At 42.5% G+C, this 22,445-nt stretch overlaps 1 protein-coding gene across 5 annotated transcripts in view; it reads left to right on the top strand.

The window, feature by feature from the left end:
• ERBB4 (erb-b2 receptor tyrosine kinase 4) overlaps nucleotides 1-22,445 on the top strand; it is a 503,190-nt gene that overhangs the window by 412,563 nt on the left and 68,182 nt on the right. For all 5 annotated transcript variants that reach the window (XM_042875078.1, XM_042875077.1, XM_042875080.1 and 2 more), the window contains exon 20: nucleotides 1,729-1,914. In XM_042875078.1, the coding sequence (XP_042731012.1) occupies nucleotides 1,729-1,914 (186 nt within the window). The remainder of the gene's footprint in view (nucleotides 1-1,728; nucleotides 1,915-22,445) is intronic.

Genomic DNA, 22,445 nt, shown 5'->3' with positions numbered 1-22,445 from the left:
TTCTGGCAGCGTTGCCCAAAAGCTACTGGAAAAGTATATGCTTCCCGTAACATCAGGATGAGACAAATGACACTGCATGCTTTTGTTATTGTACAGAAGTGTCTTTCCTTTGAACTCAGTCTTATAGATGGCAAGTAACTGGAGACTAACGGAGCACATGCTTCAAATCTTTCCATCTGGTCCCTCAGTAAGCAAAAACAAGATATTGTTTGTGTTCTAATCAGTCCTCATTACAAAGCAAAGTACTCCCACTGCAAGTTCTGGAAAAGCTCTTAACTTCACTTGGTAAGAGGGAGGGCAACAAGTTCTATCTCCCTATGCATCTGCAGGGAAAAATGGAGTGGTGTATAAATAAAGGGGAAGAAAATGAAACCAAGTAATTTTTGCTCTCCAAAAATTGATAATGCATCAGTCAACATAAATTTATTCTGGTGGCCTTCACTGACATTTTCTGATGACAGCAGAGAAAAGTAAAAATACTTCAAAGAGCCACTGCTCATATTATTTGAATAAGAGAGAACTACATTTTAATTGGAGCAAATGTTCTTAAATGATGATTCCTTATCTCTTTTAGGTTGGAATCTCCCTCAGAGCCCCTCCTCCAGTCATCTCATCTGGTAGCCCCTGTGGATTTACAGATTTTTTTTCACATAAGTTTCAGAAAGAAGAAAGGGGGAGATAGTCCCCGTAATGGAGGCCATCTGTTCTTTTCTTGTTTGGGGGGAGGGGAACCTACAATTAGAGTCTAGTTCTTTGATTTTGACAAAAAAAAAAAAGGGAAAGAAAGGGAAGTATTATGCAAATAGTCTGCAATTTGGTTTCCAGCATTCTTTGTACTATGATGAGCCATTTCCTTTAGTACAAGCTCTGCCTACTTGCCAGGACTTTTTCCCCTTAACACAGGGAAGAGAAAAAAAAACAAAGACTTAAGGGATGCTATGTTCCTCTGGTGCCAAATTTTTCTTATCATTTCTTTCTTTCAGTCTTTCTTTGGCACTATTAAAGCTGTTACATTGTCAGCAGAACGTCGGATAGGTTTTCTGCAGAAAGAGAACCAAAATAGCTTTACAAAGCTGCAGCTTCATCTTACTTTTCATTGTTCCATTGCCATGATGGAGTGGTCTTGAAATGAAGGTCTCAGCTCTGTGAATGGGGGAGAAAAGCTTTCTCTTTGCGTTTTTTGAGTGCCAGTCACTTGTGATGACAGCGTTACCTGTGCAAACAGATGTGCAGGTGTGTGTTCTTTTTTTTGGACGGAGTTCTTGTGCTGTTTGTCTGTGGCATTTTTGGGCTGCATACTATAGCCAACATTGAGTATTTCTGGTTAGGTATAATGCTTAAGCCTGTGAAATACCAAGCATAAGATTTCTGATTCATAAACCATAGCACAGCTTGATCAAAGATGATACCAGAGAAGACTTGAACTGGGGGCTTTACTATAGGTGAGTGGTGTAGTTTGGTTGCCTATTAGATGGAAAAATACATTCAAGAAACAAAGAAGTTTTAGTTTCTATTTTTTGAAGAGACCTTTTGGAGTAAATGTGTCACCAAATGTCTTTGGTTCTGGGTCTGTGTAACAGGATGGGAACGTAAGGCAGTGCAGGATTTCTGTCGTGAGCCTTCACAGCATCTGTGTGGATGGTCTGACTCTCATTACATCTAACATCACACTGAATTTTGCCAGTCCTTAGGCATACTGGAGTAACTGGGTCACTTCTTTTGTTTCAGGAAGCCCTCATCATGGCCAGCATGGATCACCCACACCTGGTGAGACTCCTGGGCGTCTGCTTGAGCCCGACCATCCAGCTCGTCACTCAGCTGATGCCTCATGGCTGCCTGCTGGATTATGTTCATGAACATAAGGACAATATTGGCTCCCAGCTTCTGCTAAACTGGTGTGTCCAAATAGCAAAGGTATGTAGTTGATGGTGGGTTTTTTTTTCCATTTCTATGACTAATAGTAGGATTGCTTCTTCTTGTGTGTGCATGTTTGTTTTCAGGAAGATTGGGCAGTCTTTGTAATATGTACTGTGTTGTCTGCCTTTGCATCTTCTGGATTATTCATTAATATGGAAAGCAATGTTTTTCTTGGCTGTTGTTCTATCCCAGTGGTAACAGGGGACATTTGAGGGAAAAAGGGTGAGGGAAGAAGCTCCTGGTATGGTTTCTGGGGCACAGAAAGATTTTTCAGCCTCTTCTGATGTTGATTGCTCATAGGTATCAATTTGAAGTGATTGTGTTTTCAACCTCGCTGAAGTTGCATTGCCAGTTAAATTCAGATATGCCATCAGTTGTCTGTCTCCCATGCCACCTAGAAGTGAATTACTTGCTGCATGTCAGCCCTTTGGTAACCTCTGTGGTTCTGCTGCTCAAGACCTATCACAACAGCTGAGGCTGGAGGGTCTTCTCACTTGCCGTTGTAGAACAGAAAAGCCTCAGGTTGGACCCTGCGTTGCCTGCTGTGGTGTAATGCTCTAAGCCTTCCAGGGGAGTTTTAGGAGCAAGAATTAAGCCCTTGCTGTGCTGTTACAGGCTGCTTCAGCTGAGGTGGAGAAGCTGAACCAGTCATGAAACCAATCCCAGTGTGATCCTTGCACTGTGCTTGTATGTTGTTACCTATGTTTAGATTCTCAGTGCTATAGTCAGAAGTTACTGACAAGAAGTTGCAAAAGGTGATGGGATCTGGGAGTGTAGAAGGCCATGATTTTTATCAGTTTAAAAGGATCTTCTGTACACCCAGATTTGAGTACAGTGGTGCTACAGTGAATGAGAATCTGGAACCCGCTTGTAACTAAGAATTAATTAAAAAGTAGATTTTACAAGATTATTTTCATGAGAATTGCTTGTTCCGCATGAATGTATGCTACATGTTGCTCTGGGATATTAAATCAGCGACCTTAAGTGGATTTGCAACAATATCCATTAAGGAATCTTAACTCAAGTTGAACTTCAGTATTGGAGAGGAACCTGGAGATTGAGCAGTTTTGTTGGGCAGAATGGCAGCCATGCAGTAAACTGCTTTTAAATACTTGTTTTTTTATAAAAGGAAGAAAAAAAAGAGCAAGAAGTTCATCTAGCTCTAGATTCTGATGCCTGAACTAGTTTCATTCAGGTAGAATAAAGAGTTTGAGGTTCATCATCGATAGGGATTATTATTTTTTTACATCCCTTGTCAAATCGGTCTGCAGATGACAGTAAAAGAAATGATCATAGTGCTTGATAGAGGGATTGAGGCTTAGATATAGTCTGCAGCTGACTTGTAAACCTTTCAGAGTTTGGCTGAGGAGAAGGGAGGGAGTAATTCAGGAAGAAAGAAACCAACTGAGGTAACTTAATAGAAGCAGAAAAACAACGCACATTCTGATATGCAGCATTTTGTAGGTGTGTTTTACTTACGATTCTGCTGTACTGTAGTGATAAAGCAGCCAGTTACACAGTGTATTGGAACACAGTGATGGGAGGAATTGCCTGTGTCTGACTTGCAAGAGCAGATCTAGGGCTGTTACTAGAACAAGGAAGGTAGAGGGAGAGAATTCATATTCCTGTCTGAGTCCTTTCTTGCAGCAGAACCTCCTTCCCATCTGTTTTCCACTCTCTTGATTGATAGTGACCATTATTGTTTATTTCAAAACATTTACCCTGTGCTGTATGTGAAAAGATAATCCACCTTTCTATTTGTGGAGGCATATGTCCATTGACTGATTGCTCTAGAAGCTGTGCATATTTTTCTCTGGGCTTGATTTGGACAGCTGATCAATGAAGCGGAGTTGCCCTACTCCGTAGCAGTGGCTGGGAGGGCTGGTGGAAGGCATTCCTTGGCTTTAAACTGTTTAGTCTTATGAACGGCTTCAGTACAGTCTTCCACAAATGTCTGCCTGCTGATTGTCTTGATCTGCGTGTGATGTGGGAGGAAGAGATGAAATACGGCAGTTATTTGAGTTCTGCGATGATGGGTAACCAGAGAGTACGAAGAAATGAGATCACGTGTGTAATAGCAATTGATGGAGTGTCAGAAAGAGAAGCTGATGCTGTGTAGTTAAAGGGGGCCTGTTCTGGGGAAAAGCTCAGTGAGGTTCTGGTAGCTCACTGAATTGGTGAGATACAGGTTTGAAGGTTGGACTACTTGATGGATAGAGAAATGGTTGGATGGTCTTAACTTAGGAGGACTACTGCCAATGGTTCTGTGTCCAACTGGAAGCTGGTCACGATCTAGATAAGATGTTAGGAGTTTTATTATTCAGTGGTGAGGTGCTGGAGCAGGTTGCCCCGTGAGACTGCTGGGTGGGATCCTGGGCAGCCTGTTCTAGTGAATGGCAACACTGCCCATGGCAAGGGAAGCTGGATCTGGATGATCTTTAATGTCTTATCCAACCTAAGTCATTCTGTGACTATCTAGAGCTCAGCACAGTGACTGTAGTCTTGAACGAGCGCTCACGTGTCAGTACCTATGGCAGAGTTGTTAGCACCGGACTGTCATAGTTTGATTTTGCTTTTTTTTTTTCCCTTGGTTTCTTAATAAATGTCCCTTGTCTATTTTTACTGTGCTGGTCGGTACTGGGCATGAAGAGAATCAGCACCTATCACGCAGGATGTTCTGCACTTTGCTGCTTTTGCATGCATCTCAGTGGTATTTGGTAGGAAAGGCTCATTAGCGCTGACAGGGTCACTCCTTGCGGACCGTGGTGCATTCGTATTGCAAAAAGTAGACTCAAAGAATTAAAGTATTTCTCTGTCTGTATTTTCCTTTTTGCTGACCCTAAGTTACAGTTGGTGGTAAAAATCTTCCTCAACTTTAGGCGTAGGATGAATGTGATTAATATGTAGGAATCTTTCAGTGAAGGGAGGAAAGTGGTAGCAATGTGCATAGAATGTTTCATAGAACTCTCTGCATTGCACTGCACTTTCTGATGGGAGATTGTAATTTGAGTAGGGGCTACAGGACATGCACTAAAAGCTTTTTCAGAAGTGATGGGGAGAACCATCTTTGAGATCACCAGGCAAGGATTCTCTTTATCTCACGAAGTGGAGCAATGGGGAGTAGTTATGTTTGTTTTCCACTCATCTATCACATTTAGCAGTGACTAGGAATCAGTCTGCAGCCTGTAAATAGGGAAGATTCAATTTGCCTACAGATAGAGCAGTCTATGGGATGAATGCGAAAGGTGGCACTTGCAATGATCCCAAGCTGCTGCTCACCAAGAGGAAGGCCTGTGTGTCCCATGTACGTGTATCCACTGTGATGACATCCTGTCCTCCATCACATGGCTTGAAAATGCATCTGCATTTTGCTTTTCTAGGCTTGTGGGAGCAATTGGTTGCATCTTCCTGCAAGCTGCCTCAAATGTGATTAGTGATGTAATAAGAAGCAAAAGAATAGGTATCTCCCTGACGTACCTCCTGGTATCTGTCCTGGGTTATACAAACCTCTACATTTCCTCATTTTATGGTGGGAATTTTCCTCATCCGAGAGTAGGACTGAAGGAGTTGGAAAAGCCTTGGATCTGAGGTTCAGATTGGTTTTGGTGAATCATTTAAAATCAAGTTGCTGCTGCAGTACAGTTCCTCCCTGCTGCGCGCTTCTCCATCTGCCAGTGTGCAGACTTTTATTTATTGAAGCCATTGCTTCAGAGTTCACTTGTTCTGCCAGACTGTTCATTTCCATATGTCTCTCATTCTGTAAAACTAGATGCAAAAACTGGTTAGGTGCTGTGCTTGGTTGCCAAACTGCATATGGCTCTGGAGATCGTTTCTGAAGGTTGACGACAGGGCAGTCCTCAAGTATTATCTACTGGCAATTGAGAAGAAAGCTTGGATGGTTTTTCTTCTTGTTTATCCAGATTTCGGTGAATTTATTCTGACTTACATTATTGCAGGGTAATTTTGATTCTTTCCAGGAGCTTTAGCTTCTTACGTTATGGATGAAAGTTAAAAAATAGAGTAGCATATTCTGCATAAATCACGGTTGTTAGACAGCAGCTGTGTTTAGGGGGGGTTCTTTCCTTCTGCTTTGCAGATACACAAGATGTCTCCTTGTGTTTTGCTTGCTTGGGTAGTGTCTTGTTTAGGAATTGCATGTTTAACCTTTGATTTCAGGCTTTGGCAGAGCTGAACTCAGTGACTTTACATGGAGTTTGACATCCAGGAAAGAAGTTATCTATGCATATCACGATGCTCCCTTGAGCTGGGGGTAAGATTGACTATTTTGGTGGCCTTAGGTGTAGAACGATGGAGTAATGCTTCATAGCAGCCATAGTGTTGACTGATTTGAGAGTCTGATTGAGAACTGATAGAGGATCTAATCTCATAAGACCAGCGAATTCTCAACAGATACACTGGATGGCAAGGTTAGCTGGTGCCCCTGGTTCAGTTACATCTTCTCTGGGCACCCAGACATTGTTTTGGTGTTCTGAACTGTTGGAATTTATTCACATCATTTCAGAATGATAATGAGGTAAAGCAAAGGTAGGTTGGCATAGTGGAATGTAATGGAAAGGAAATCAGGTACTCGAGGAGATTATTTTTTTTATACCTTTTCAATATAGAAGGATTTTGAAATTACTTTAACCAATGCACTGCATCAGTTATCCAGGTATACAGGAAAACAGTTAGAAAACACCATAGGAAAGAAAAAGGGAGAGCTGTGATGGTGCTTCTGAGGGGAAGTGCAGCTGTGTGTCTTTGTGTCTGGTGCATGTTATTCCAGAACGTTTGTACTCGTTGCTCTCTTCACGGATTTCCTGCCAGCAGTGCAGATCTGCAGCTGGGAGCCTACAGGAGCCGTCCACACACAGGCTCTTGCGGAGCTGTCACACCACCTCTTTCTGCCATTGTTTCTCTCCCCCTTTAGCTAGGTCACATTACAGGCCTCCATGGCCTTCTGCTTTCCTCCTGGCAAGAAGGATAGCCTGTCTGCTCCTGAAGCCTATTTCCTCGCTAGGCTTTTTAGAAGGACGTATTTTATTATTGCCCAGGGCAGTGCTCCTCAGCTGGATGTAAATTTGCAAGCTGTGTGAAATTCAAAGGCTCTATGCTGATTTATGCAATTGAGAAGCTGACCCAGAAGCTGGTACAGCGCTCACCTCACATCCGACATTAAACTAGCTCCGCTCCACAGGGTGAGAGAGGCTCTGAACAGGGGAGGGCCGGAGGCAGAGGAGGTCCACTTGGCTGCAGCATGAGGAGCAGAGCCTTTTTTCTCCATCACGACGTGATGGATGAAGACTGACTTGCTAGAGACAGCTTTTGTTATTCTCCTGCAGATGGGGTAGACAGAAGATAGACAGATAGACAGAAGCCATGTGAAGTGAGAGGCGGCAGGGATGCCTGGACAGGTTGGAAAGAGGTGGAGGATAGTGGCTGCAGTTCAAGGTCCTTCTTCTTCATTAAGGAAGCCTCCCCTACAGCTCAGCGGCGATTCCATCACCGAGCGAACACAGAGCTTAATGACAGTCATCTATCAGCTGTCCGCATTTTAAGCTTCAAGATGACTCTATTCCCAGAGCTCTGTGCCATGACAAGGCTAATTGTTTAATTATAATGCTATACCAACCACTCCTGATGTGCTCACACTGGCAAGGACTGGGGCTAAGGGCTGTGATAATTATCACTGCAAGCAAGTCCATTAGCATAAATGTAGTTTACTAATGGGGCTGCTCAGTTAAGAAGTGCCATGTATAGGAGAGTAGGATCTAAACCAAGGGCTATGAAATTAAAGCCATATTGAAACAAGACGTTACTTGCATGGAAGACCAAAATGAAAATAGGTGGGGAAAGTGTTACTTTACTCTTCTGAATTCCTTAGAGCAGTTTTCTCTCCTTATTCCTATTTGCTGTGACTTTTCAGTGCTTTTTTGGAAAGTTTGGGTGCCCACGTGTGGCAGCTTGAAATTAAGGACAATTCTTCAGATGTTCCTGAGAGCTGGCCCTGAATGAGGGAGTGCCACCAAGGCTCAGAGGGGGGAATTAGGCAACCCTGCTGGTGTGCAGGACCTTTGCTTGGTACCCTGCTAGGTGGCCTACCTACGGCTCATACAAAGTTGAGAAACCTTTGTGACAAAATTTAGATGGGCCTTTACATAGATATTCTGAATCCTCTAACTAACTCTTAGAAGGTGGGTGACAGGTTGCTTTCCTTCTGTGGTCAACTGGAATGCTTTGAGGTTTTGTGTGAGGCTGAGGAAGTTCCAGTACTTTGTGAAAGGCAGGGCATGAACATTAGGGTCCTTGTATGTGACCCACCATGCTCAGGTTGATGTGGGCGCCCTGTTGGCAGCTGATCCAAGACGTGGGATCAGGGCGGGCAGCTCTCCCTGTGGCTCCTTCACGTTCTTTCTGGGAATAGTTCACCTAATAAATCAGGGAATTGGATTCCATTGAAAATAATTACAGCATCTCTACGTTTTAATTGTATGTTTCATTGGCCAGCACAATATTCCTCCTTTTCCCACATGGTTATGTACATATTTAGGGAGAATTTCCTGCAGTTTCATCCCTCCCCAGTTTTTGACTAGTCATTTAGTTTGTTATATTGAATGGTTTTTAAACCATTTTAGTCACTTGTAAAATATTTTCTACCACATCTGCTTGCTGGCAGGACAAGTTCTTGGTGAAAAGCCTTAAGGTAAAGGAGTGCACAACAAAATTCACTAACTTTAAGGCAGAGCATGTTTTCTTCCTTGTTTTCATTCCCTTCTTTCTCCTTCCACCTCATACTATCTGTTCACCAACCTCACTGTTGCTCTTTCCTTTTTGTTTTTCTGTTTCTACAGTTTTGTGTCAGTCTCTCTTTTTTTCTCACTTCTTTAGTGCCACCATTTCTGTCTCCTTCTCTGGCTGCCTAGCTCCCTTTAGCTGGTAGCCCCTCAGTGCTCAGAAACCAGCACAGGAGCATCGTGCCTGCCACGAGTTCCATCACTTCCTGTCTTCTTACAAGGTTTGGAGAGGACCTCAATTTCTTTGTAGTAAGAAATTCCACAGTAAAAACTTTTGGGTTTTAATACCAGCTAATTGATGACTAGCTTGGTTATTTGAGTTTGGAAGGGCTGGTTATTTGAGTCTGGAAGGTTGTACTGGAACCACAAAAATCAAAATGTGACATGCATGAAAATCAGAGGTATTTTTTGCAGGTTTGTGCTTGGACGTCTGGTTTTCTACAGCCATACTACCTACTGTAATAAAGTTGATACAGTGTTATTTGGGGTTTTATAGTTGTGTGTGCATGCATGTGTGTATGTATATTTGGTCATTAGCTCTAGAGATAGCTGAGTTGGGTGGAATGACTCAACCTCTGAAGGTGACTGAGTCTCTGTAGTGACTACAGAGGGTGCCTAGAAGACACGCGTAGGCTAACCTTGCAGTTCTCTGACAGCTTAATTTAAGGGGGAGAAATGTCGGAGGGTGGGGATAATGACAAGAATGCTCAGGGAGTGTGGGATAAAGCAGGTAGTGGAGTACTAAGCTTACTGCTAACACAAGGGCTGTTGGAGTTCTTTTCTGGTGTGTTGGTGAGCTGTGCCTTGCTGTACTGCATAGGGTCCTGTGAGGAGGGATTCTGTCTTGATTTTAGTCCGGGAAGGTTTTTTAAGGAGTTGCAGTCATCCTTTCTCTAGTTCTAATCTGACTCATTGATGACTTCCTTCTCCCTCAGAATTCCCATGTTCCCAAAAGCCCTTCCACAATTCATGGTTGTTAGAAAAACAGCCATTTACAAATTGCATCAGCCATTGCAGAGGCACAGAAATGGGCAATTTATTGTACAGAGATAGACAATTTATTGTTTCATTAAATGAAACGTACACTTAGCACCGACGTTTATAGGGTCTCTGATATCGGGGGCCTGACAGCTGCAGGCTATGAAAGCCCAGAAGCTTTGCCTGCACAGACCAGTGCTCTCGTCAAGTACGCTCGGCTCCACTGGGAAAAGACAAGTGCCATTAGATTTTTTCCTAGCAGTCCCCAACAGATTGGCTTGGGAAAGCATTATTGAAAACCACTCCTAAATCACTTTGAAGATATTATAGGAGCACCTACTAGGGTCTGTCAAGATTTCCATTATAAACCCATATTTTTTAGGTTTATAACTCGACCATAAAATTCTTCTCTGCACTGTGACTTGGCATAAAATGTCTCAGCCCAAGGCATTTATGTTCTTACTATTATTTTAAAAATATATGAATTTGGCTATTTTTAAGTTGCTGGAGTTGAGAAACCAAAGCTGGGTCTTTTTCTCTACGTACCCATAAATTAAAAAGTATTTTTTCCCCTAGTAAGTAACTTTCTTTCAGTATTGCACTTCATAGGGTAAATTATCCTGTTTGGATAGCTACAAAAAATGGATGGCTAAGGCATTTATGTTTGAAGTCAAGATGCGCCCTCCCCCTTTTTTACCAAGTGGCGTAGCACATGTGCCCACAGAAATGGTAACCCGTTCCTCAAGCCGCTAAAGAGCCTTCAGGAAACTCCACGAGGCCATCTGGAGAAGGCTATGGGACTCAGAAGTGTGTGTCCACATTCGAATAAAGCCTAGTAGTCATGAGTTTTGAAGTTCTCCTTTGCAAGCCAGTGCTGGGGCATAAATCCAGCCGCCTTTGTACAAGGAGGAGCTGGTGTGTTGAATGGGAAGGGAGAGGTTCTCTGAAGAAGCCATTCCATGCGAGGGCTGCATTCCAGAAACGTGCAGTCAAGCAGATGCTCTTAGCAGTAGAGCTCCTGTCCGTGTCAGAAGCTTACATGTGCATTAAGAAAATGGAGCTGCCCGCTGACCAAATGGCATCTGGGAGAAACGGTGGACTGAGGCCTGTTGTCTTCCTGCCCAGTGGGACTCGCTGTGTCAGAGCCTCATCAAGTGCAGGAATAGCCATCACTTGATACCCTTTCACAGTACCCTGCTAAGGCACGTCTTAAGCCATAAATGTGTCCCAGTGATAGATCTTAGGCTCCTTCCATCCCAAGGTTACATGGAAACCCTGGAGGAGGACGTGGCCCCTGGGACACACAGCGAGCAGAGCAGCAGCATTGCGCAGCACTTGGCTCTGCTGATGTGCACAGGGCTGGCAGAGCTGGAAGAACATATCCCTGGGGTGCTGAGTGATCTGTGGGTGTCTCTGTGCAGTGCAGAAGGCCAAGGTTGGTCTTTTTATTGAAACGTGAGAGGGGAGGAGGGCATTGCCGAGCAGCTGCTGGGCAGGCTTTCAGGTGCTGTGCCAACCCTCAAACCCACAGGGTCATCTGGCAGTCAGGTGTCATTAGTCAACACTCACCCTTTTTCCCACTTCCCATCTGTTGCTGTCTAGCCTGTTTGTGCAGATTAGCTCTCAGTATGCAGCAGTTCTCGCTCTTGTGGGGTTTTCTTTCTTCGCCCTGTGACCCTCATGGTTCCTCAGTTTTTCCCTTGTCTGCACACCAGACTAAAATCCATGCTGGTTTTTTTTTTGTTTACTAGAAGTCTGTGTTAGCAAGGAATCACAGCAGATCGTATTCCTTACCGTGCATGATTTAAATATGCAGCCCTGCAGCGCTCTGCTGTCTTCTGGTAGAAAATGGGGGTATGTGTACCCCATCTAAGAAAGCTATTTTTTGTTTTGGAAATGTTTTGACCAGCATTTTCTAGGAGCCTATGCGTGTTATTGAAATGCTACACCTAGGGAATTTGGTTTTGTGTTTTTGTTCAAATTTCCTTGCTCTTTATGATGAGTTTAGTCACTTAGGATCTTCTCTGCAGCACTGTTTGCCCAGTCAGTACTCATAAACAACTGCAAATTGCATGGTGCATCCAGTGGGGAGAACTCTGATATGTGAGCTATCTGAAATGGGCTTGAAGAGGCACAGAGTACCTGAATTTCCATGCGTTTGGGAACGCAGCTAGTTGAGGAGCGAGTAGTCACCGATGGAGGAATTTGGCATTGCATAGAGCCAGTAATAAGTCTAAAATACATTGGGCAGGTCAGTTCTCATAGAGATGGGATGTGTTGACATCACTGCATAAAGCTCTGGCTACCCCTCAAAAAAAAAAAAAAATGGCAGTAAATGCAGTGGTCTGGGGATATACAGTTGATTGTATGAGAAGAGATGAAATGTTTGTGTGTATTGAGTTTAACTAGCTGAGGCTTTCTGTGCTGAGTGTTAGCTACAAATGTAGCATGGTTAAATACCCAGGAGGAAAACAAGTGTGTAAGGCGAAGGACAGCAGTGGCATGAGAATGAATGAGCCTTACCTGGCTATGAATAAAATTAGAGTGGAGATTAGAGGAAGGTTATTAAGTGCTGTGGTGGTACGGTTCTCAAACCTGCTGGTAGAAATAATGGGGACAAAATAACGAATGACTTTTAAGATAGAGCTTGATCAGTTCATAAAGCAGATTTGGATGGAATAGTATGGTTGCTTTCAGGGGGTTGAGCTTGCTGACAGTCTCGCTTTCATTTCCATGTTTTGAAGCTGAGTAACCAGACAAGAATGAGCAATGGAAAGCAGCACTGCCGTGCTCTGCTCAGGCCTGAGATGTGGAACTTCTCTGAACGTGGAGATTGAGTTGTGTTTTGCAACAGAAAACAGAAAAACAGATTTCTTGTTATTCTGTTTCTTGCTTACTCTCCTTACACGTTCTTAATTCAAATTAAATCAGATTCTGATTCCATTAGCTGAACTGAATAATGCGTTGCTCTGAGTTTTCTTTGAAATTAGCAAGTCTTTCTGTGCAGGGATGATACTGTTCCTGCGAGTAAATGCCTCAGAATCCATCTCCTGTGTGTTCAGACTGCTACACCCTAAGAAAAACAATGCAGTTTTCACTTCTGCTCTCCTTTTTTCCACTTTGCCTTGAGCTTGCTATCAGTAATTCATGCTATGTGTACAATAGGTGGAAAATAGTTGTAATTGAGTTACTTCATGACGAGTTCGTTGCTTTTAAACACAACTGTTCTTGGTTTGTGTTGGAGACTAATGACTTGCAGCGTTTCTTTTGCAGAACTTGTGGTTCAAGGAACGAAGATTGAAAAGAGAGTGCCTTTGATTTTGGCTTTATTGAAAAATGCTGCCTTTATAGTTTGGTATAGTTTGGAGCTCGCTCTCTCAGACAATATTTTATTGAAGACGGAGCGTATTCCACGTCCTCTCAGTCTTTTCTGTTGTGTTTTCCAGCTCTTCTATTTCTCTTAAGATGTTCAGTCCTACATGTTCTCATTCAATGCCAGCACTCGCAGAAAAATGACTCATATTGTGTCTGCCACGGTTCTTACCTCCCTCCCATTACGGATTCTTTTCTACTCTGCATCTTACAAGTACACCTTGTTACCTCCTCCCCTGTAATCATTCCAGTTTTTTCTTTCTTGACTTGATTTCCCGTATGCCGTTCTGCCTTTTTAAGAGTAGATTGTTAATAATGGTGTTATGTTCTGTTCAGTTCTGTGTCACTTGAACTACGAGACTCAAAATAATTATTTATACCTCTCATTTCAAAACCACAGATGTCACAGAAAGGAAATTTAATCACTGAAATGGTGGAAAGCCTTTGCTTTGACAGCTCTATACAGATATTATGTTGTGATTGTTTTGCTTTTTCTCCCCAGCCGAGGTAAGCATTGATTTAATTTGTGTGAGTTTTTTTTAATAGGAAATTGCAAATGTGTTTGCAGTCGTCGTTGCAGTCAACAAAATAACACATCCCTTGTGTCTGAATTGGGTGCTGGTGAGGCAGATCAGCTTAGAGCTGATAAAGAGGAAAGTACTGCAGATTCCTCAGTACCTCACACAGATTTGGTCTCTGCTTGGTTGTGCTTAGGTTCTAAGGGGTAGTTAGGTTCAGGCATCGGTCTGCTGTGGGGTGAGATGGCACAAGAGGCCAGCAGCTGGGATCCAGGTATTTTTTCCATGCATGTGAGGTGAGCTGCTTTTCCTTAAAACCTGCTTCTTGTAAACAGAGGGAGACTAGAGGTAGAAGAGCATGAGCAGCAAGGAATGCCTTGTGCCTGTGCACTGCACAGACACGATGCAGAGCAGATTCTGTCTTGAATCTGAGATGTCTTGAGATCTGACATGATGGAGCTTTTCCTTGTGAGCCTCTGCTCAGATACAAGGCAGGCATTGTGAGATCTGCAGCCTCCTCAGGCTCATCCACATGACAAAAGCTGATGGTTGGACAGTAACTGTGTACTTATTCAAAAAGTGCCAACTCTTGTTATTCTGACCTAATTTGCCAGAGCTTCCTTTGATTCGTATCTCCTAGCGAAACAGTGAGCTCTAGTTTGGTGTGTGAGCTAAACCATTTTACGTCATTCCTCTTTAGTCTTTACCTGATCACATTTTATTTCAGTTTTCCCTGTGTTGTAACTGATCACGAGGTGACAGTTTTTAGAAGGTTTTTTTGTCTTTAGGGAAAACTTACCTCTGCTGTTGTAATACAGTCCTTTCACACACAAAGAGGAAACGATAGTATGTACCAACAGCCTGCCCTTGCTTTGTCTTTTGAGTTGTCTTTTATGCTAGAGAAGTGTTCTTTGGCTTCCAATCTCAGTACAGAATCCTGGCTTTGAAAGCATACCCAGTTCCTTCTTGTTTCCTTCTAACAGGGCAGGATGTTACCTGTTACGTTATCAGCTCCCATCCTTCCCTCCCTCTCCTCTGTATCCAAGTTCACAGCAGTCCCCTGTCCCCCAACTTCCCTGCTTATTAGGTGAAGACTTGGGATCCCCTTCATAGAGTAAGGCTTTAAACTGCTCTTCTTAGGTTTGAAGAACTGCCTTTGGCTTAGCACTCTTTGTGGGGTGCATGATGGAGGTAAGTGATGCTCTGCCAGTGATTTCATGGAACACGCTTATTTTAGGATTAAATTGCAGAAAATGATAATAAATAAGCCATCTGTGAAGCAGGCTTTTGACCCTTTGTCTAATGCAGTCCTACACGAGGCCCATCTTGTGTTCTCTCTCCCTTACAAGTGAGATATAAAGCCTCTTGTATGGGATAAAATCATGTCTGAGTACTGGGTGCTGCTTTTGCTTTTTTAAGTAGCTCATCATTTTGTCCGGTTCAGCTGGTGGTTGGTGCATCGTTTGACTTTCTTCAGAACTGTTTTGATTAGATTTTAGTTAGTCTGCTGCTTTAGTTTGTCTGCTGCTTGAAAAGATTGATGACAAACGTATGAGGAAGCTTCTTTGTGGTGGAGCTGGCCAATTACAGATTTCTCATCACTTGAATGATAAGCAAGATTATACTCTTAAAAGCTCCCAAAACGTACTTAGCATATTCCATCCTGAAATAAACTCAAAAAAAAAAAATCATTTTAAATGCCTTTATCTCCTACTCTCAGTTACTTGCCTGGAAGGTATAATATGGTATGTCAAGTGTGGCGTGCCATAACACACTTGATTCTGACATAACACTTGAAAAACTTCTGAGGGCACTTTTGATTAGATCCTCCTTTGTTGCAACACAAGCAGGGAGATGCTTTGATCAAAGCAAGCTTTTGTAATTTGCTTTAAGTAGCAGCTGCCTTTAATGCTCATTAATATTTTTGTAAGGAGAAGCTGATTAGCTATTATATTTAATTATTACTTGATATGATACTGTTTTCCGTGGGGGTTAAGAGAGTAAAGGTGTCACTGCACAATAAAACAATATACAATTACTTGATAAAAGGGAGAGAAATACGTTAGAAGCTCTTAACCATGTGAAGGACTAATGCAAGCATTTAACAGCCAATATACTACATGTCAGAATAGTTGTAATAATTAACTAAAAGCTATGTGCAGTATCCCAGAAAACATGCAGCTGTATTTTGGGAGAGGCGTTCAGAGAGTGCCTAAGGCTGCAGCACCTTCAGGATGTGTGCTGATCTAAGCATGTGCAGATCACACATCATACATGTGGGGCATAGAGTTTTACCATGTATGTGCTGCAGAGCACAGTTACTGATACTGTTGTCCAGAAAATCCTGATGGACACCAGGGCGTCCAATTGTATGTGTGCAATAGATTACAGGGTCTCTTAGTGTAGCTTACCTTCATACCCTCTTACAGCAAGCTCATGTATGCGTGCATGCTTGTATTAGCAAAGTGTTAGACCTCTTGGCTTTTTTGTGTGGTTAAGAAGTTACGCGTTGCATTCTTGAATTGACTTTCTTGGTAAGATCTGGTGTTCTCTTGATCGATACAATGAGTAGATCTCAGCTGGCAGTCAGCTAATTGAGAAGCAAAAAGCCAGGAGCATTAGAGAGCACTGTGCTAAGTGCCAGTGCATGCTGACTACGCGTGATGTAGGAGCTGCATTGAAGAAGCGTGCAGAGTGGCTTGCAACCGAAGACTGAAGCAGATGAAGTCTCCTGACCCTTACAGTAAAAATAACTCGGACAGTTTTTGATTTCAGTCTGTGTGCGGAACCAATCAGAAAGGGCTCTCTGGTTTCTCATCGTTTTCACGAATGAGAATCATTCTGTTCATCCAGGCTGCGTACAGTGGGAAGAGATGGTTTTAATCTTCCACGTGAACATTTTGAACAAATAAAGGTGAAAATTGCGAAACTGAAGCAGCAGGTGGTAAAATGTCACTGATCCTTAGACAGAAACCTTCTCTAGGCATTTGCTTATGTTGTTTTTTTACTGGGGCTTGTTTGGTGTTGATTCAGAAGGCAGAGTGACTCAAATGGTAGGCACTGTTTCTGTGTTAAAAGGCAGATTTGGAAGGACTGGATTCTATTCCTGGCCTATCCATTGACTTGGTATGAGATTTAACACATCAGTAAAACTATTTTCAGCAAATGAACGTGAAGCAGAGCATTGGGAGGTCTTCTCATGGAAGACACTCTTCAAGTGCCTGGTGGTTACTGCCTTACACATTGGGAGAATTTAATGATGTTAGGTGGGGCAGACCTGCGACAGATGTGTTGGTTTTCTTTATGTGAACCTAAAGTTAAGTGGTTAGGTTCATTTTTTTTCAGGCACATCATTCACCCTTGTTATTAACTTAAAGTATGTGAATCGGTATATCTTCAGAAATTGCCACCTGTCAGCAGACAGACTGCTACCAACCGTATGTTCCAGCTTTCTTTTCTTGCACAACAGAGTGAAGTGAGGTCAAATCAGAGCTGGCGGTCAGTAGTCTGAGATGTGTTAGTGTGTGTATTAAAAAAAATGGGGGTATGAATAAAAGCCAGGGTGAAATCTGTTGAATATGGCGTATTTCCTTTTTCCTCAAGCATGCATGGATATGCTTTTATTTCTTTCTCACCCATTTGGTAAAACCTCATTCCTCTCCTTATTCCCAACGGGAACAAAATTTGGCAAAGTCAAAAGCATTTGGGCCATTTGTGATGCTCTCAAATACAGTGGGTAAGAATGATTAGGAACACAGATGCCTATCTGTGCGGTTGCACCGTCTGATTTATACCTGTGGCTTTCCTGCTGCAGTTGACACAGCAATACATCATTTGTCATCTAGTGTTGGTTTATAAAGCCAAAGGAACGTACTTGCCACAAATGGATAGCAGCAATTCATAAGCAGACTACTTCATAATTGATAATGTAATCTTGTGGTGTACTGAAAAGGGACTGCTTATGTGTGTGTTTTGAGCCCGGCAGCAAATGGGAGGTTTGTGAGGAACAGCAGGTATTTTTAGCTTCAGCTGATCTGTAATACGCTGTTTTTAGCCCCCATAGTTTGTAATACCCAGTACACGTTCAGTGATGGAAAAACACATCTTTTGTGTAGGTTTTTTTTTCTGTGTAGTTGCTAAAACAGAAACCCGGCTTACTGCCAAGCATGCACCTCAATTCTCTTGGGGGGACGAAACAAGCCAAACCCAGAACAATCACCGAAGAACAGAAAAGATGTCCTTTTATTTTGAGCATCAGCAGGCTCTGGGAGTCGCACCTTTACTTAGTCAGGAAATGACTGGTGAAGTTGCTTCAAGGATGCTGATGTGCTTGGGTGGCTTGTGGAGCTGGATGGCACTTGTCTTCATTCTAGTTAGCAATCAGAGGAAAACTTAATCTGAATGTTGATATATCTGAAGCTTTTCCCACTCCATGAAGCAGCTTTTCCTGGCCAGCTAGAGTCCTTAATGGTGTCTGGGCTTAAGTATGGTGATTTAATAGCCAGACAGAAATATGAGAGTGCAGGTAAATCAAGTTGAATTAAATCTGCATCCCTATACTGAAGTCTCTGCAGAGCAGGTTCACTTTGTCATCCATCACTTTGCTGGTGCACATTTATTTTGTCCTTTGGAAAGACTTCTCAGATAATATCACAATTAAGGAATGAGTTTTGAAATTGAGCTAGCCGTAGTGGAAACTGGTGAAAGGCAAGTACAACCATTTCATTTGTTAGTCTAGCATGCAATTTCAAAGCAAGGTTACAGATGGCTTTCCAGTGTGCCACTTCCAATTAGATGCAGTGCGACTCAGACTTCAGTCTCTTGGCTGATATTGTCATAGAAACTTGAACTGGAATTACAGCCCCATGTACCCCACAGGGACTAGTGTCCCTGTAGTTACTGTTTCTGTAGTTACTGGCTGTATTCCTGTTGCCTGAGTGTATCATAGCTGGCCATTGGCGTGTGTAGGTGATGCTGGTGAGTTAGGGACTCTTCTCCACTATCATTAGAATTTCAACAAAAGCTCAATGCCTCTGTAGCTTAAACTTCTGTGTAAACCTTAGCTTGGAGGGACAGAGAATGTGGCAGCTGCTAGTAGAAGCTAAGCCTGTTTGCCAGAGCTCACTTCCCTTTGATGTTCCTAAACACTGCTTTGTTGCGTTGATGAAGCCACTTGTTTCAGTTCTGGTTTATTTAAAGCAGGCTTTCTTTATTAGAAATGACAGAAATGCGGGTGTTGTTTTACATAGAAACTGTACTTACTAAGCTGTTTATTTGGGACCTGCTTGGTAGTGACACGTCAGAACTCAGATAAGTCTCAGCAGTTCATGGAGAAGCTCATAGAAATGCAGCTGTATGTGCGACCAGCTTTCTCTATGTTTAAGGCCAACCAGGAGCTGGCTTATGGTTTGAGCCAACATAACTAAAAGTAATAGCAGCAACTGGTTAACACACAGAACAGGTGAAAAGCATCTTCTTAACTAGGCAATGATGTGTGATCTCTGGTGCCTTTTTTTTTTTTTTCTTTTTTAATTAATGATGTGATCTCTAGTGCTGTCTTTGTTAATTTATTAATGAATTTGTTGTCCCTTGTCCTCCTCCTAGAGTAGTAGTCATCCGTGGTTCTTGCTAGGGCTCTTGTTGGGGATGTGTTCCTAGGAATTTTTTTTTTTAAGAAACTTTTTTTTTTATAGATATGTTAATAATTGCTTACAAATAAATGAATTGTTCAGAAAACACAGTGTTGGCAAATTACTTATTTGTTTCAGAGAATTAGAGCAGACCCTGGCGATAGCCTTGATTCGAGAAAGAGATCAGACTATTCCAGAAGTCCCTTTCAGCTGACAGTTCTATGATTTAAGCTACGTTCACCACTTCTGAGCACTTTGGGTTAAGAACGTAGATAGGCTGATGTAAGTCTCTTTCGTGTAACTGCTTTATTCAAGTCCGAATCCTGTACCTCCCAGTCACAAATGAAATAAGATTCTGAGCGGGGTTCTGCATATTGGATCCTTGTGGCAGGCATTACCCATCACTTCCATTATGAATGAAGTCTGTTTTAAACAGTCAGCTCAGGTAGAGTAAAAATGGGCAAGAAAGTACAGTTCTAGTCTGAGATATTCTTTGAGCTAAGTAAAGGGCAAGCATATACTTATGTGAGAAGGGCCACTAAACATACCAATTATCATAGCTACAAAATAAAGTTTAAAAAGTATTCCTACACTTTAGTGCCTTGTGTTAGCTCAAATAGAACTCAAGTTTAAGATGAAGAATTATTATTAGAAAAATAAGTTAAGCAAGGAACAGTGAAAAATCTGAGGGTTGAATATGCACATTTTTCAGAGGAAATGTGATCTCCTCGACAGAAGTGTGAGTTCCAAGCACCAGCTCATAATTCCTCTACACATAGCTGTAGAGCAGAACGCTGTTCCATCTATGTGAAGCCATCAACCGGCTTCTGGTGACTGAGATCCAATATTGAACAGGGATGCAATTGCTAGAACTCTCTAGAAATGCCCTTGTTTTCAGCTTCTACAAAACATTCTCAGCTCCCAAGATGGACGTTCTCAGCTGCCCCTTCCATTCACTGTGCAGACTTTCAAGCACTAGCAGAACATACAAAAAAAAAAAACCCCACTTTACTACTGTCTGAGTTGTGATTACCATTCCATCCTCTACTGAGTTGAATAGGAAGCACTGTGTTGCAAAGGGAAGATCAAGAGTACTCAAGCGACGCAAAGGGCCCTTTGACTGTAGGTCGCAAGCCTATCCAGATGCACTTGAATAGTTATTGGCAGTAAACAGATTTTCTAAAACATCACTAATAGCTAATGGGATCTCCAAGGTAGGAAAGTCTGTCAATTATGGAGTGTCTTAACCATCAGTAAATTGTTTGCTGTCTCAACTGTTGCTTGTCTATGCTTAATGTAAAATACATATACATATGTGCACACGAATTTCAGTCTTGGAAAGGAGAATGCATTGCTCTTCCCTGTACGTTTGCCCACCCTTCTCTCAGTGCACAGCAAGAACAGCCTTTACTGCTTTTCAGAACTTAATGTGCTGCTGTAACAAGGCTCCAGCTGGAAGGCACCACTTGGGAGGCCATAAAAGCAGTGACTCTTCCAGGCACTAAGACAGTCTTGAGTTATAATCTTTGTTAGGATAGAGTTGAGAGCAATGCTCCGACTGTATTACCAATTAGATTGGTGTTCCTGTTTGCCCCCTGTCCGTGAGGTGAGGAGAATACCCAACTTCTCTTCACATGGTTCTTCAGCAGCATTAATCCATCAGCTCCAGATGTGGGGAAACCCTGCAGCTCCCCTTCACTCCATGAGCATCACTTGGGTGCTCGTCCCAGGGATGCTGCTGAGAGAGGGGTTGTGTTTTTGGCTTCTCTGCTGGATGTTGTGCTGGAAACTCCAGCCAGTGCTGTGTGTGCGGTTGCATTGATGTGTCTCTTCCTGCAGGTTCATAGTCTAGTAACAGTTCAAAAGTAGATGTTGACTTTGGTTCTCCTAGGCTGTGTAGGCAGCTAAGGGATGATAGCAGGTAGCGTATATTACATCAGCCTCTTAGATCTTCACCCTGCTTTGTTATACAATCTACCCGTGGCTGTGCAGACAAGTTCACAAAATAACAATCTCCCGCTTTCTGTGGTTCATTTGCCTTCCTAAACACTTATAAGCAAAGGGAAGAATCTGTCCTGTCATTTGCATTTATTGTGTGAGTTTTAATTTACTTTGTTGGTATTCAGGTCACCGAAATGCTCGGCTGTGTTTCTTGTTCTGTTTTCCTTCATATAAAAATAAATGTCAGGATGATAATTTGAATAATCTCCTTTTTCCTAAAAGGGTAGGTACTTCCTTTCCGTACTCTCCTGTGTGCCTTCTTTCCGTTTAATGTAACCTTTCATAGATTAAAAAGGCAATGATGTTAATAGAGTTGCATAATTGTCAACTGATAATGTTCTCCCAGTGAAATATAGCTATTGAAGCTTAGCTAAAGCATTTATAGAAAACGAGCATGCAGAAACAAAATAAAGATGTTTGTTTGGAAATGACACATTTTTGCCATCACAAGCCTCCAAATGCTCAGGCAGGTCCTTCAGCCTCAGCAGGACCAGGGCTCCAGCATTAACAGCACTCAGTACTGGGAGTTGTGATGACTTCCACTGAGCGCAGGAGGACTTTGCTCCAATCGTGACCGTTATTTCCCAGAGACTCAGTGATGTCCAAGATCTTGATTCTGCTGGCTGCCTTTTATTTCCATGCTAACGTGTTCTTAGGTTGTTGTAGTTACAGAGGGAATGGAGGCAATATTTTCCCTTACCTTTGAGTTTATGTTTTCAGGGAGATGCACGCCTTTCAAAATTTTAATGGAAGATGTTTAGCTAAAATCCCTGGTCTGCTTTGAAATAAACAAATTAGCAGGTCTGGTTTAAAGGATGACCAGCGTCCGCTCCAGTCAATTTATTGCATTTTCAGTTATAACATATGGCTGTTTGTAGAGCAGTAAATATCAAGGAAAGTGTGGAGGTGGCTGAGTTGTCCAGCTGACATCAAGGCATTCGTGTTACAGTGCTGCCCAATAGCGTTTTTTCAGAGAACAGCACGGAGAGTGAGGGGTACCCATAAGAGGGTAAAGGCTGTGCATTTCTCAAAAGCAAGGAAACGTTTGTTCTTCTTAAATGGCCTGCAAATTATGAACGTTTGGAATGCTGTTAACTGGAAGCTTGCACGTCCCTTTTGGAAATGAAGTATAGAGGGGTATGAGGCTGACAGTACAACTTCCTGCCACTAGAAAAGCAACAAGTCAGTGTGCGAAGGTATGCGTGTTATATAAAGACAGCTTGAATCTCGAAGAA

The sequence above is a fragment of the Lagopus leucura genome, unplaced genomic scaffold, assembly GCF_019238085.1.
Source record: "Lagopus leucura isolate 7727_CA_CO unplaced genomic scaffold, USGS_WTPT01 Super-Scaffold_100012, whole genome shotgun sequence".
NCBI classification, from domain to species: domain Eukaryota; kingdom Metazoa; phylum Chordata; class Aves; order Galliformes; family Phasianidae; genus Lagopus; species Lagopus leucura.
Note: the sequence above shows the minus strand (reverse complement) of the source record. Positions and strands in the feature narration are given on the sequence as shown.